At 61.5% G+C, this 15,087-nt stretch overlaps 2 protein-coding genes and 1 long non-coding RNA gene across 4 annotated transcripts in view; 1 reads left to right on the top strand and 2 right to left on the bottom strand.

The window, feature by feature from the left end:
- GSE1 (Gse1 coiled-coil protein) overlaps window positions 1–3,217 on the top strand; it is a 92,617-nt gene extending 89,400 nt beyond the window's left edge. For both annotated transcript variants that reach the window (XM_032195961.1, XM_032195962.1), the window contains 7 exons: window positions 134–246; window positions 494–764; window positions 906–1,013; window positions 1,115–1,471; window positions 1,762–2,025; window positions 2,267–2,370; window positions 3,003–3,217. In XM_032195961.1, coding sequence (XP_032051852.1) covers window positions 134–246; window positions 494–764; window positions 906–1,013; window positions 1,115–1,471; window positions 1,762–2,025; window positions 2,267–2,370; window positions 3,003–3,137 — 1,352 coding nt within the window. In that variant the 3' untranslated portion in view covers window positions 3,138–3,217. The remainder of the gene's footprint in view (window positions 1–133; window positions 247–493; window positions 765–905; window positions 1,014–1,114; window positions 1,472–1,761; window positions 2,026–2,266; window positions 2,371–3,002) is intronic.
- A 2,163-nt stretch (window positions 3,218–5,380) lies between these two features.
- GINS2 (GINS complex subunit 2) lies at window positions 5,381–7,912 on the bottom strand. The gene is made up of 5 exons (XM_032195630.1): window positions 7,815–7,912; window positions 6,821–6,935; window positions 6,367–6,466; window positions 6,139–6,265; window positions 5,381–5,918 (listed from the first exon to the last, which is right to left on the bottom strand). Exons 1-5 carry the CDS (start codon window positions 7,902–7,904, stop codon window positions 5,793–5,795), a joined length of 558 nt encoding a protein of 185 aa, XP_032051521.1. The 5' UTR covers window positions 7,905–7,912; the 3' UTR covers window positions 5,381–5,792.
- A 1,516-nt stretch (window positions 7,913–9,428) lies between these two features.
- Window positions 9,429–13,985, bottom strand: LOC116493970. Its single transcript, XR_004253817.1, has 3 exons — window positions 13,520–13,985; window positions 11,169–11,261; window positions 9,429–9,816 (listed from the first exon to the last, which is right to left on the bottom strand). It is a non-coding gene; the product is annotated as an uncharacterized LOC116493970 (long non-coding RNA).
- Window positions 13,986–15,087: the final 1,102 nt, after the last annotated feature.

Here is a 15,087-nt window from a genome sequence, read left to right as displayed (position 1 = left end):
CGAGCGGGGAGGAGGTGACGGAGCTCGCTGTGGGGCAGGCGTTGCTGTGACCCCTCCGGTGGGGATGGGGGAGCTTCTTGGGGTCCCTGCGTGTCCCCCCAGGGCTGACACCAGCCTCTGCCCCCCTCCCCAGGTTATTACTACGACCTGGACGACTCCTGCGACGACAGCGACGAGGAGGAGGTGCGGGCACATCTCCGCTGCGTGGCCGAGCAGCCCCCGCTGAAGCTGGACACGTCCTCCGAGGTACGGGATTGGGATTGGGATGGGATGGGATGGGGATGGGGATGGGATTAGGATGGGGATGGGGATTGGGATGGAGATGGGATGGGATGGGGATGGGATTAAGATGGGGATGGGATTGAAGATGAAGATGGGGACAGGGATGGGATGGGGGTGAAAACGGAGGTGTGGATAGGGACGGGGACCGGGACGGGGACGGTGCTGTGCCAGTCTGGAGGTAACCCCGCTCCGCTGTCCCCTGGCGCCCCAGAAGCTGGAGTTCCTGCAGCTCTTCGGCCTCACCACGCAGCAGCAGAAGGAGGAGTTGCTGAGCCAGAAGCGGCGCAAGCGGCGGCGGATGCTGCGGGAGCGGAGCCCCTCGCCCCCCACCGTGCAGAACAAGCGCCGCACCCCCTCCCCGCGCCTGCCCCTCTCCACCCGCTACAGCCCCGACGAGATGAACAACAGCCCCAACTTCGAGGAGAAGAAACGCTTCCTCACCATCTTCAACCTCACGCACATCAGCGCCGACAAGAGGAAAGGTACCGCCCGCTCCCCGCGCCCCGCTGGGGTCGGGAGCCCCTCTCCTCCCGTTTTCGGGGTGCCGCCTCGCCCCGCGGGGGGCCGGGAGCTTGCCCCGCTGAGCAGAGGCTCCGCTAAAACCTCAGCTTCCCACGGGGCAGACAAGGAGAAGCTGGTGGAGATGCTGCAGGCCATGAAGCAGAAGCCGGCGCCGGGCGGCGTGGTGGTGAAGAGCTCGCCGCGGGACAGCCCCAGCGGCCCCGTTGCCGGTGAGCCTCTTTGCCCCTTTCCTCGGGGCCATTTGGGAGCGTCCCTGCGGGACACGGGGGATGCAGGGCACGGGGTTCTCACCCTCCTCTTCCTCCCGCAGAGCCGCCGCTGCAGCCGCTGCTGCTGGACCCGGAGAAAGCCGCGGGCGTCGCCGAGAAGGCGGCGGAGCCGGGGCGCTTGGAGCAGCTGCGAGCCCCCGAGCTCGCCAGGGTTAAGGAACCCGCGGCTTTGGGGGGCGAGAAACCCCCCCGGCTGAGCGACGGGCACCCCGGGAAGAAGGCGCTGAGCATCCTCGGCTACGTGCGGGGCCCCCTGCCCAAGGACATCCCGGTGCCGCTGTCCCACAGCGTGAACGGCAAGAGCAAGCCCTGGGAGCCCTTCATCGCCGAGGAGTTCGCCCACCAGTTCCACGAGTCGGTGCTGCAGTCCACCCAGAAGGCGCTGCAGAAGCACAAAGGTGCGGGGGGGGTGCAAGGAACGGGCAGGAGACCCCCCCCCCATGAACCTATAAACCTCCCCAAAGGGTTGGCACCACCCAGGGCGCATCCTTGCGGGGCAACCCGCCCGTGACCCCGCTCCCGGAGCATCCCGGGGAATTATCCCGGGCTGGCACGGCTCCTGCGGTTATAGGGGAGGGTAAAAGGGTTGGGAAATCACGTCCCCTTTGCCACCGACCCCACAAATTCCAGCAGCGAGGCAGGTGGAGGGGGGGCTGGAGGGCAGGGGGCTGACGCTCGGTGCCCGCAGGGGGGACGGCGGCGCTGACGGCGGAGCAGAACCACAAGCTGGACGCCTCCATCCACTACAACATCCCCGAGCTGCAGGCTTCCAGCCGCCTGGCCCCGCACAACGGCACGGCCGAGGGGGCACGGCTCGCCCCGCAGCCGGCCTCCGAGGAGGAGGAGGAGGAGGAGGAGGAAGAAGAGGAAGAAGAGGAGGAGGAGGAGTGCCCCAGGCCCAAGTGGCGAGGGATCGAGGCAATTTTTGAGGCTTACCAGGAACATATAGAAGGTACGGTGGGATTTTGCTGCTTTGTGGGGTGGGGATGGGGGTTATGGGGACGCGTGGCCACGCACGGACCCGCGGAGCCCATCCTGGCTTCGTGGCTTCCTCGTTCCCTTGCCCTGCAGCTGGGTTAGGGAGAAACGAGCTGGTTTGGGGGCTGGAGGGGGCAGTGTCCTCCCTGGGAGGACGCGGGTGCAGGCATGGGGCTGGGTTTTGGGGCGCTCAGCCCGTTCCCCGTGCCTTGCAGAGCAAAACCTGGAGCGCCAAGTGCTGCAGACGCAGTGCCGGCGGCTGGAGGCGCAGCACTACAGCCTGAGCCTGACGGCCGAGCAGCTCTCGCACAGCATGGCGGTGAGTGGGGGGCACCCCAAAAGTGGGGGGGGGGGCCCTGTCCTCCTGTCGGGGCGCCCCTCCTCCTGCCCCATCCTCCTGCGGTGTCCCCATACACCTGCAATGCCCCATTCTGCAGTTCCCCATCCCCCTTTGGTGCCCCCATCCTCCTGCAGAGCCCCCATCTTCCTACAGGACCCCATACTGCTTTGGTGCCCCCATATTCCTCCAGTTCCCCATCCCCCTTTGTTGTCCCCATCCTCCTGCCATGCCCCTGTTCCCTTTTGGTGCCCCCATCCCCCTTTGGTGCCCGCATCCCCCTTTGGTGCCCCCATCCACCTGCAATACCCCGTTCTGCAGTTCCCCATCCCCCTTTGGTGCCCCCATCCCCCTTTGGTGCCCCCATATTCCTGCAGTTCCCCATCCCCCTTTGGTGCCCCCATCCTCCTGCCATGCCCCCGTTCCCTTTTGGTGCCCCTAACCCCCTTTTGGTGCCCCTAACCCCCTTTTGGTGCCCCTAACCCCCTTCGTTACCCCCATCCCCCTTTGGTACCCCCACCCCTCACCGCACGGCGCAGCCAACCCAACCCCTCTCCCCGCCACAACCCCCGTCCCCACCCCACAACCCCCCTGACCCCACTGTTCCCCCGCAGGAGCTGCGTTCCCAAAAGCAGAAGCTGGCCTCGGAGCGCGAGCGGCTGCAGGCGGAGCTGGATCACCTGCGGAAGTGCCTTGCCTTGCCCGCCCTGCAGTGGTCTCGGGGTTATTTCAAGGGGTACCCCAGGTGACGCTCCCCGGGCTGGGCCAGAACACATAGTCTAGAAATAATAATCTATTTTATTACCTGGAATATTTAATATTTTTCACTGGGAGGTTTGAAGCTAAAAAATAATAAAATAATTAAAAAAAAAAAAACACAAACAAAAACAACACACACACACGAAAAAAAAAGGAATTAAAAACGGAGAATGTGCCATGCATGAAGCAAAAAGGAAGGCGGGAGCCGGGCGCTCACCCCGGCCCCGTCCTTGGGGGCGACCCCCCCGCACCCCCAACACTTTATATAGCTCATTTTTTTGTTTTTTTAACTAAAAAATCCGATTATAAAAACTCCGCCGACAACACTAAAAGCCGGAGGAGCCCCGCGGGGCCGGTGGCGGGGGGGGTGTCGCCCCCATAGACCCCAAAACGTGTCCCCAGCCCCCCCCTTACCGTGGGGTTTCCCCCTGGAAAATGCACTTGGCTCTCAAATAAAGTCCGTGAACTCCTGGAGGCACCTTCTTCTTCCTCTGCGGCAGGCGGGGGGGTTTGGGGTTGTGGGGGTCTTTTTTTTCCTGCAATTCGAGTCAAAAAAAAAGAAAAAAAAAGGTGCTTCAGCCTTGTACTGTGTATATATATTAAAGAAAGACAAAGTTTTGTATGTTTTGATTGCTTTAATTGTTGTTATAAAAAGCTTGCCTTTTTTTTTTTTTTTTAAACGTTTCTGCTTTTTTTTTTATTTTTTTATTTTGGCCTTGGTTTCCCCCCTTTCCTCCCAGCCCTTTTTCCCTCTTTTTTTTTTTTTTTTTTTTTTTGCTTTTAGCACTGCTGCTGGTCAGGGCAGAAAAGCTAGAAAAGAAATTGAGAAAAAAAGAAAGAATTGAAGAAAAAACAAATCCCTTTCCCACAGGGGCAGGTGCTGTCACACCGCAGCCCCCCCCCCCTTCCCCATCCTTCCAATTCTGATTTATTTTTTCCCTCTTCCCTTTGGTTTCTGGGTTTTTTTTGGGTCCCTCCAAGCGCTGGGGCAGCTGCAGTGCTGCATGGGGTGGGACTAGTCCCAGTGCCCCAATCCTAAAACCAGTGGGGGCTGCACAGGGTTAGAAAGGGGCAGCACAGGGAGGGGGGACCCAATCCTACTGCGGCGGGCACAGCCCCAAAATCCCCCCAAATCCCCCAAAATCCCGAAACAATCAGACAGAGCAGAGGGAAGGCGTTTGGGCAGGGGAAATGGGGACGCACCCCGAAGCTGGGCGCACTCCTGGCTCCTTGGGGTGCTCCCCAAGCAGAGGAAAACCCAACTCCAGCCCTTCCTCACCCCTGCTGCGGGGTCACCACAGCCCTGCCGGGGTCCTGACACCGCTCGGCGCCGCCTGCAGTCGCTCTGCCCAGCAGCACACACCTCGGGAAGCTCGTTTCTGGAATAAAAATAGGAAGAAATTATTTATTTGTTTTAATTTTGCCACGAGACGGGCTCGCCTCTGCGGGGAAAGGTGACCTCTGCCTCCTGCTTCCCAGCCCCTCATTGCGCTCGCAAAGGAAGCGTTAAACCCCCCTTTTTCCCTTTGGTTTCACCAAAAAAACTGAGATTAAAGAGCAAAACGCCCTCGTGACAGAAATTGGTCTGAGCTCTAAATCCCTGCTGCAGCACCAGCCTCTCTGGCCTGGCCCCTGCCCGCTCCGGGCTCCGTGGTGAGTTTGGACTCAGCGAGACGCTCACCTTCCCCTTCCCCGAGTGCCAGGCTGGGAAAAAGAGGTTGGGGATGGAAAAATCATGGGTTAAATTTCTCCCTCGCAGCTCCCACGCTGAGATTTCCCCCCCTCAGCAGCCCAAAATCAAGTTTTTGAGCCGGTGCTCGCAGCTTCTCAGGAGGATTCCCCCCGGGTCCTGTCTCTTTGTCCCCACCCCGCGTGGAAATCACTGGAGTGGTAACAGGCAGAGCCAGGAGAGGGCAGGAAAGGCAGAGAGGTGACAGAAAACAAGAAAATAATGGGGAAAAAGAAATAAAAAAGCACTAAACCTGTTCTATCTGTACCTGTTTGGATTAATTGTTACGGAATATATCATTTATTGAATGTAGTGGTTAGCTATTTATCAACACATGGCTGGAATTGCTGGAAACATCGAGGGAAATAAAAGCTTCAACGATGGCAAAGGATTCTTCCTGCCCCAGCAGCTGGGGGAAGCTGCCCTGCTCCCAGCCAAGCTCAGCCCACGTTGTTTGCCCCCCCCCAGCACCGTTTGACCCCCAGGTGGAACAAAACGCCGGGAGAAATTCAGCGCGGCTCGCTCAGCGGCCGCTCGGTTCTTTATTTTTAGTTTCAGCCACAAATAAAAAAATGAGATCTAGTACAAAACAGCCCGGGTGGGAGAGGGAAAACCCTTTCCTTTTGTCCTCCTGCACAGGGAGCAGCCGGAGGTTGCTGATCTCCCCGGCGCACACGCCTCTGGCTCCTCTTCTCATGGCTCTGAGCGGATTCTCAGCAAAGCACCGCCTCGAAATTCCTCTCTCCCAAGCCGGCGCGTGGCCTGTGCTGCCCTCAGAAGTTCCCTCTCCGAAGCACAGCCACGCCGGGCAGGGCAGAGAGCTCTGCCTGCCGCCAGAGAGCAGCCGAGCAGAGAGTAGATCCCTGGCAGGCTCCGAATTTCCTCCCCTCCGGGGGAAGGTTTGAGGGCGGGTGCCTCAGAAATCCTGCGACTGGGAGCTGTGGGCGGGCTGCAGGTTGGTGCGCAGCTTGTACATGTGGTCCAGGGCTTGGGTGAGGAACGTCCCGATGGTGTTGATCTCCATCAGGGTCAGGTTATCCAGCTGGAAAGAGAGAAAAAGCCACAAAATTTGAGGCCCTGATGACGTGGGAGATGAGGAACCCTTCCAGCAGCTCCACAGTTCTTGTTTTCCCTCGGTGCCACCCCAAAGGACAACCCGGCTGCCCCCCTCGAGCAGGAGAAGCGCAGAACCTGCAGGATTTCTCTTCCCACCCCTCGGGGAGCTGCAAGCAGAGCTGCCGAGCCCCTGACTGCCTCCAAACCTTGGCGTGAGCCTCCTGCTGCCGGACGAAGCTGTCGGCGGACAGGCGCAGCTTGGCCATGCGCGTGTCCCACGTGTCCTTCACCAGCGTGCGGATCTCGTCGGCCTTGGGGATGTTGTCGGAGGCGCTGGGGGGAAAAAAAAAAAAAGGAGAAGAGCAGGCTGCTGCCAACAAAACCCTGAGAAATTGTCCGGGCGAGCACGCACCCCAAAATGTCCCCCCGCTTACTAGTTTAACAGCAGCTTCGTCAGCTCCATGTAGTAGGGGCTGGGCATGGGGGTGAAGGTGTCCTCTTTGCGTTCCTGGTCCCGCATTTCCTCCAGTTTTTCTGCAAGGCAGCCAGGAGCGGTCAGGAGGAGAAAAAAGGGCAAAAAGGCAGGTTGGTTTCGCAGAACCGAGCCCGCGAGCTGAACTCGGGTAAATGCAGAGAGTGTGAAGGGAGAAAAAAGGTTCCCGGGTGAAGGAAAAAGCCCTAAGGCCCGTCCCGGGGGCTGGCAGCTGCTGTGCCAGGGCAAGCTGTGCCTGATCTGCCCAGGAAGATTTTGTTTTTTTGCGAAAATAAATCAGAGGAGGGAAATCAGATCCTTCTCTCAGCGTTAACTCGTGTCTGGTGAATTCAGCTCCACATTAGCAGCGGATGCCCACGGGTTTTTGTGTTGCCCTCGCCCCCGCTGAAGCTCACCCACATCCATCCACTCCGGGGGCACCAGGCGGCATTTCTGCCTCTGCTTCAGGTTGATGGCCAGCCACACCGGCACCTCCACCGGCAGCCCGGGATTGAAAGGGCCCAGGTCCCCCTGCAAGAGGAATCGGAGAGGGAAATATGATGAGGGAAAGGGCTTGGGCACTGCAGCGCTCTGCTCGCCTGGCCTCAGCTGCTTCTGGGGAGTTTTTAGGGGATTTGGAGAAGCCTGAGCCGGGCAGTGCCTCAATTTCCACCTCCTGCTCCCCGCACCCCCTCCCAGCCCCTTCCTCCGACCCTTCAGTCCCCCCACACCTCCACCCCCCAGCCCCTGGTCTCAAATGCCCCGACCCTGACCCCAAATACCCCATCCCCCGACCCCAACCCCCCCCCCAGCCCCTGACCCCAAATCCCCTCAGCCCCAAACTCAAATCCCCTAGCCCTGACCCCAAAATCCCTGATCCTGGCCCCAAATTCCCCAACCTTGACCCCCAAAACCCCCCATCCCCTGAACCCAAACCCCCCATCCATGACCCCACATCCTCCAAGCCCCGTCCCGCCAATCACCTTGGCCCCAAATCCCCACCCCTGGCCCCCAAACTCCCATTTCTGACCCCAAATCCCCCGATTCCGCCCCCAAGCCCCCTCAGCTCTGTCCCCCTGATCCCCCAACCCCTGTCCCCCAAAACACCTTTCCCCTGGCTCTAAATCCCCCATCCCTGACCCCAAAATCCCCATCCCTGACCCCAAACTCCCCATCCCTGACCCCAAAACCCCCATCCCTGACCCCATATCCCCGAATCCTGCCCCTAAACCCCCTCTTCCTGCCCCCAACCCCCCAATCCCTGCCCCCAGCCCCCCTCAGCTCCACCCCTCCCGACCCCCAACCCCTGTCCCCGGACGCGGCCTTCCCTTGACCCCAAACCCCCCATTTCTCACCCCAAACCCCCCGTTTCTCCCCCCAGGCCCCCCGTTTGTGCCCCCGGCCCCGCACCCCGATGAGGTGCACGCGGTCCATGCTGAAGCTGGGCACGATGGTCACCAGCTCCTGCTCGGCCAGGAACTCCGCCTCAGCCGGCTCCATGGCGACGGAACCGGAACCGGAACCGGAACCAGAACCGGCTCTCGGCCCGCCACGCTCCCGCCCTACCCATTGGCTGCACGGCCTCCAAGCCCCGCCCACCTCTCCCGCTTCCCGCCGCCGGCCGCTTTTTCGCGGTCTCCGCTTGGGGGCGGGACGCGGCGCGGCTCGAAGCTCTCTGATTGGTTCCCTGTCTTGCCCTTGCCTTCCCATTGGCTGCCGCGCGGGGGGGTGGGGAGATGCGCGCCGCTAGCCGCGGGACCAATCCGAACGCCTCCGCGGGGGAGCATTGACCAATCAGCGCTCAGCACTTGTTGCCAGGGCGCCGTGGGGACAGACTCCCTCTTCCCGGTGCTGCGCATGCGCAGTGCGCCGCACTCCCTGCTGCTCACTGCTGCCCCCTGGCGGCCGGGGCGGGCAGCGCCACACAGGGACCCCCGGGACCCCCCGGGCCCCCCCCAGGACCCCGTTGTGGGGCCCCCCGTCCGCCCCCAGCCCTGCCCCTGTGTCCCCGGGAGGCTGCACACGGGCAGGCGCTGCCTGGTGTACAGGGGTCTGCCTCCCTGCTGCTGCATGGGGATCCGTCCGTCCATCCGTCTGTCCGTCTGTCTGTGCATCCATCCAATCCATCCATCCATCCATCCATCCATCCATCCCTCTGTCCATCCCTCCATCTATCTATCCGTCCACCCATTCATCCATCCCTCCATCTGTCCATCCATAATCCATCCACCCGTCCACCCACCCACCCATCCATCTACCCACCCAGTCACCCACCCATGCTCCCATTCAATCACCCACCCACCCACCCTCCTACCCATCCATCCACCCACCCACCCATCCACCCATCTATCCACTCACCCATCCACCAACTTGTCCACCCACCCACCCACCCCACCATCTACCCATCCAGCCACCCATCCACCCATCCACTAATGCACCCACCCACCCACCCACCCACCCACCCATCCATCCATCCATCCATCCATCCATCCATCCATCCATCCTTCCTTCCTTCCTTCTTTCCTTCCTTCCTCCCACCCACCCACCTACCCATCCATCCACCCACTTGCATACCCACCCACCCATCCACCCATCCGTCCGTCTGTCCATCCATCCATCCATCCACCCATCCACCCATCCACCTACCCAACAATCCACCCATCCTCCCACCCATCCCTCCACCCATCCATCCATCCATCTACCCACCTACCCACCCAACCACCCAACCACTCATCCATCTACCCACTTATCCATCCACCCACCCACCCACCCACCCCTCCATCCACCCACCCCTCCATCCATCCATCCATCCACCCATCCATCCACCTACCCACCCATCCATCTACCCAACAATCCACCCACCCACCCATTCCTTCATCCTTCCATCCCTCCACCCACCCACCCACCCCCCACCCCCACCCCCCACACCCACACACCCCCATCCCCCCCACCTCTCCCCACCCCATCCCGGGGATGCCCCCGCCGTGGCGCGGTCCCCTCGGTGCCACCAGCGCACACCGCGGCTCCTCGGGACGCTTTATGAACGGCTGTGCCATGCCGCAAACACACTCGGGCGCCTTTTGCCATCTGCTGCTGGCATTAAAAAATTAAATTTCCATCTGCTTTCGCACACCAGCCTCTCGGGGAGGGGGCGAAGGGGGCTTCTTGGCCAAGCTGCTCCCCAAAAAGCGTCGTCCCCGGGGTGATTCTGGGGTCTCCGGTGCCCCCCTGAGTGCTCAGCGCCGGCTGCAGGGTGGCGACGTCCCCCCGGTGGCTCTCCGGGTGTCCCGGGACAGCGTGGCCCCCGTGGGCGTGGGCGGCGTGACGATGATGGAGGGGACGTGCAGGTGTTTGTCACCCGCTGCCGGGACCCCCCCGGCGCCGTTCCCGCTGCTCACGCACGTCTTCAAGCCTAGGGGAGGGGACAGCATCATTGGCTCAACCCTATACGAGCCACCGGAGAATCCCCGCGCCCCATTTCCCCATTTGCCCACCCGCCCCGCTGGATGCAGATCGCTTTAATCTGATTTTTTTTTTTTTTTAATCATGAGCAAAGCCCCAGCCCTGCGCCCGGCAGCCAGGTTTTAACTCCTCTCTGAAGCAGGAAAACGCCCGGCGGGGACAAGCCACCGATATTTTTAATCTCTTTTTAATTAAGGATAAAGCCCTGCCTTATGTAAGGGAGCCGGGGAGGGGATGGAGGGAGGGGGGGGGATTTTATTGCGGGCTCCGAGCCTGCCTGTTGGAGCTGAGGCTGGTTTGGGGAGCGAGGGGGTGTTTTGGGGCTGCGCCCCCATGGTTTTGACCCCGTTTTGGGGTGTTTTGGGGACCCCCAGCCCCTCTCTGCAGCCACCCTAAGGTTAGGGGGGGGGTCTCTGGGGTCCCCTGCAGCAGGCTGCCTGGCGGCCCCAAAATGGGGAGGGGGCACACGGGTGCTGAGGCTTCGTCCTGCTTTGGGGTGGGCTAAATGGGCAGAAAACAGAAAGTGGAGGCAGCTCTTTAAAATTCAACTGGTTTGGAGGGTTTTGGGGGAAAAAGGTGGGTTTTTTTGAGGGTTTTTGAGGGATGGGGACCCAAGGATGGGGACCCCAGGATGGGGACCCCGTGGATGGAGACCCCATGGACAGGGACCCCGTGGGTGATGTGTCCCCTCTCCTCCAGGGCTCTGAGGGCTCATTTTGAGGTGACGCATCACCGGGGACACCCTTGGAGCCCCGCTGTGACAACGGGGCCACTGCTTCCCAAATCTCCCTTGGTGCCACCCCGGACCAGGCAGGGGATGCGCCCCCACGGGTGCTGGTGCCATGGGGTCAGGAGGTGGCCACCACCCCCTGCTCGTCCCTGCAGCCCCCCTGGGCCGTGCCACAGGTCCCCAAAACCACATCCCAGCCTCTGCCGAGCGGCACCGGGAGTCCCACATCCCCCTCTCCGAGCCAGAGCTGAGAAAAGTGAAGTTTGGTGCAAAAAAAAAAAAAAAGTGAAGTTTGGCGAGCTGCCCCGTGCTGGGCGCTGCCCCCGAGCACCCCAACCCCGAGCATCCTTCCCACTGAGCAAACCCCAAGCCCAGGAAAACGACAGCGAGCTCAGGACCATGCCCCAAATCCTCCAGGGCTGGAAAAAAAACCCCGGTGTCCCTTTGCACGAGCTGCAGCATCACCAGCTCGGAGCCCAAGCCCCGTGCTTTGTCCTTTAGGAGTCAGCAAAGCTCCTTCGTGCACGGCCTCCCCAGCCCTCCCCGCGCTCAGGGGACCCTCCCGGACCCACCTTTGAGGCAGGACAACTTGAGCCCCATGTTCTCATCCTCTTGGCGGGGCCTCGCCGCGGCGCACGGCTCTCCGGCCCCGCTGCCGGCCCCGGCTGCGAAAAGAGAGAGGCGAGGGCTGCAGGAAAAACGCTGAAGGGGGGAACCGGGGCTGGAGACGCCCTCGAGGAGGAGGAAGGAGCGGGAGGAAGGAGCGGGAGGAACGTGGGCACCCTCTGCGCCGAGGTGCTTCGCGTGGAAACGTAAATAAAGAGAAAGGTTTGAGCGCGGCGAGCTGCCGGGGCACAACAGGAAGCCCGGGCGCTCGGCGGAGAAACCACGAGCTGATGTCACGGCCGCTGGCTGACTCAATCTCGGCCGCCGAGTTTCGGGAGGAACTTTTTGGGGTGGGAGGAGAAGGAGCACGGAGCCCCACGCGGTGTCCTGCCCGCCGGGGGTGACCCCCGGTTCGCCGCGCGCACGCACCGAGAGGGTTTTGGAGAGGTGTGAGCAGGACTGGGATGGGGATTGGGGTGTTTTTAGGGAAAGCTTGAGCCCACGTGCAAGAAATCGAGGGATGCCCAGCTGCAGAGTGTGTGCCTGGGGCTGGGGGTGGGGATGCTGCACGGTGCTGAGCGCCGCGGGGCGAGGGAGCGCAGGATCCCGACCCCACCAAAGGCCTCGGTGCCACCGCGGGGTTCCTGCAGCACCCCCAAAGCTCTGAGGAAAATTCAGGTGGGAAAATCCCGCAGCTGGAGGGAACGGGGACAGCCCCCGCATGGGATGCAGAAGCAAGGTGTGAGGGTGCAAAAAAAAAGGACAGAGACTGAAATTTCTGAGCTGTCGGGCACCGCTTTTACAATTACCCTCGGCAAAATCCCTTCCCTGGGAAATCCGCATCGTGGCAGGGCCGGGATAGGAGCTGGCGAGGAGCAGCAGGAGCTTCTTGTAGGGTCCCAGCTGCCCACCCCAAAACCCAGCCTGGCAGCGGGGGCAGGCAGAGGGCTTCTGGTGACGGCTCCAGCTCCCGCCCCGCTGCGAGGACGCCGGGGCGAGCGCCCTGAACGCCTCCTCGCCGCCCTCGCCTGCATTAAAAGCAGCCCCAGGCTTTTGCATATCCGCCTCCTCCGAAGCCACACGCGGCCCCAGGCAGCCCCTTTGGAGAGAAAGGAGCCTTTCACACCCAGGGTGTGAGGGGAATCCCGTCCCCGGCTCCCCACGCTGAGCCCTCCTGGGCTTTCGCTCTCACCGATGCGCACCCAGGAGAGCGGAGAGGGGAAGCGAGCGGCTCTGCCCCACTTTCTGCTGCTCGTTTGACACCAAACAGACGCACACGGGGCCGATTTCCTCAGCTGCTGCAGGGCTCCCACCTCAAGGGCTCGGGCGGGCCCTGCAGCGCTGGGCGCGGAGGCTGAGACCTTTGCAATCCGCGGCTCGGTTTTACCCCAGAAAAAAAAAAAAAAAAAAAAAAAAAAGGACAAACAAACCGGTTTAGAAATTTTCCAGCCCGTTCAGCTGCAGAGATGAAGAGCCAGAGGGCAGGGCCCTGCAGGCTCCAGCTTTCCACCTCCCTCTCCAGGCTCAGCATCCCTCAGGGATCCCATCCTCACCGGGATCCCATCCTCACCAGGATGCCGCCCACCCCAGCTCCGGTTTCAGCACACAAATGGGGCTGGTGCAGCAACCCCCCCCCTGTTATCAACCTTGCTGCCCCTCTGCAACCACCTGCTTGTGCTGCTGGGCGAGAACAAACAGCCCCAAACCCAGGAGCTCTGGATTTAGCCCAGCCCGGAGCAGTTTTAACTCCGTTTGGAGCTAAAACTGCACCAAGAGAGCAACCGAAAGCGACGGCCAGAAATAACAGCAGGCTGCGCTAGCTGTGGTTAGCTCTGCGGGCTGCTGCATGTCTCCAGCTGGCGTGGCGATGCCTGACACCCAGCACAGCATCCTGCGTCCCTTCCCCTCCTCCCCATGAGGCTGGAAGGTGATGGCACCCGTGGGCGAGCTCCCGGGGCTGGGCATGGGGCAGGGACCCCTTGGCACGGAGGGGAAAGCCCCACAGCCATCCCGGGGGCTCCTCGGTGGTGCCACGGGGCAGGGAAATGGGAAGGGGATGGGGTCAGCGAGGAGCTGGCTGCTTCGTGGGGAAAGAAAAGGGTCTGGGGCCTCGCTGGGGTCTCCTGGAGACCCAGGGCAGGCAAACGAGACGCGAGGTGTGGGAAGGGAGGAGGAGGAGGAGAGGAGAAGCAGCTGAAGAGGAAGGCTTGGGGAAATGGGAGCAGCCCCAGCAGATCGAACAGCACACGGCCCCCAAGGGGGCACGGCAGCGGCCCCCAGGAGCGAGCGGGAGGCGAGCGGGGAGGCGAGCACCTACCTTGAGCACAAAGCCAGGGGGTGCTGGGCTCCCCGGCCACGAGCACATCCAGGGCGAGCAGGGACCCAGCGGGCAGCTCGGAGGCCTGGGCTGGGAACTGCCTCGGAGCCCTGCCTGCTGCTCGCCGGGCTGCAGGTTAATCTCAGCCCAGCTTTCCCTTTTATCCCCTCGTACAACCTCTATATGTTTGTTGGTTGTTGGTTTTTTTTTTTTTTTTTCAATTAGGTCCCTCTCTCTCTTAAGCTCCAGAGTGCATTTCTAGGAAGGGCTGCGTTGTTTCTCCAGCCTGGCACCGCTCCCTCCGCCTAAAGCGCTGCCGTGATGCAGCTCGGGGGCGTTCGGGGAGCTCCCCGTCACCCCCAGCCCACCCAAATTTAGGGTTTTAGGGGCAGCGTGCCCTGTTCTTCTCCCCGCAGCTACACCCAAGCCCTCTGCCAAGAAACCTGCAGGTGAGGGCGGATTTGGAGCCCTGGCTGCCCAGCCCCACGAGGAGGAATTTCGCCTCCTGCGCGGTGCTGCTGTGGAAAACCCCAGCCCGCGGCCAGCAGCCTGCCCCCGGCCTCCCCGAGGACGCAGCCCCGAGCCAAAACCAAAGCAGAGAGGCAGGCAGGGCGCGCTCTCGGAGAAGGCTGGGCGAAAACACAGTCTAAAACCAGGAGCAAAAAAAAAAAAAAAAAGCAATAAAAATCGATGGAGCCCTCGGCTTGGCACGGCGGGATCGCTGCCGGCTCCAGGAAGGGCGAGTGCAGGGCTCCTAGAGGAGCACACGGGGATTTTGAGGATGCTCGGCTCTGCTCTGGGGGCTGAATGGAAGCAGAAACCCAAAGTGCAGCTCGGCAGCAGCAGGCTGAGCGCCTTTTTCCCCCGAGGACATCTCCCGAGCTGCAGCCAGCCGCGAGGCCGGGCGGCTCCTGGGCTCCTCCATTAGCAGCCCCGCGCTCTTTCCGCCTGGGTAATGCCTCCTCGGCCCGGCATCTCCGGGCGTTTGCACCAGGAGCAGCAGCAGAGTGCAGCGATTAGGCCCGCAGCCAGGAAGAAAAGTGAGAGCTGAGGCTGCTTCCTGCATCCCTGCCACTTGGAGGAGGAATTTGGGGGGCAGCGGGCACCTCTCCGAAGAAATTCGGGGGGCAGCACGCACGGAGCTGCCGTGCCCGCGGACATCTGCTCCAGGCGAGGAGGTTGCGGTCCTGCCAGCTGAGCTGCTCGCATGCTCCAGCCCTTTTCAGCCCCAGGACAGGCTGCACGTGGCTGGGATCTGCTGGTTTTAAGCTGGGAAGCATCCCAGGAGCAGCTCCGCTGGCACTGTTTCGCCCGCTGAATTAAGAAAAAAATCCTTGTGTATAAAAAAAACCAACAAGCTCAGAGAATACAACATGGATACTGCACCAGGAGCAGATAATTCGCTTTTGAGCATCCCCAAACCTGCTGATGAGGCAGACACCACATCCCCATCCGTCCTCTGCACAAACTGGAGGAGCAGAAAGCGCTCCGGCTGCAGATCTACCCCCAGAAACCTGCTGTTTTTCCTAGCAGCTCTGAAACGCTCTCATTTCTGAGTGAAATTTCTC

The sequence above is a fragment of the Aythya fuligula genome, chromosome 12, assembly GCF_009819795.1.
Source record: "Aythya fuligula isolate bAytFul2 chromosome 12, bAytFul2.pri, whole genome shotgun sequence".
Lineage (NCBI taxonomy): Eukaryota > Metazoa > Chordata > Aves > Anseriformes > Anatidae > Aythya > Aythya fuligula.
Note: the sequence above shows the minus strand (reverse complement) of the source record. Positions and strands in the feature narration are given on the sequence as shown.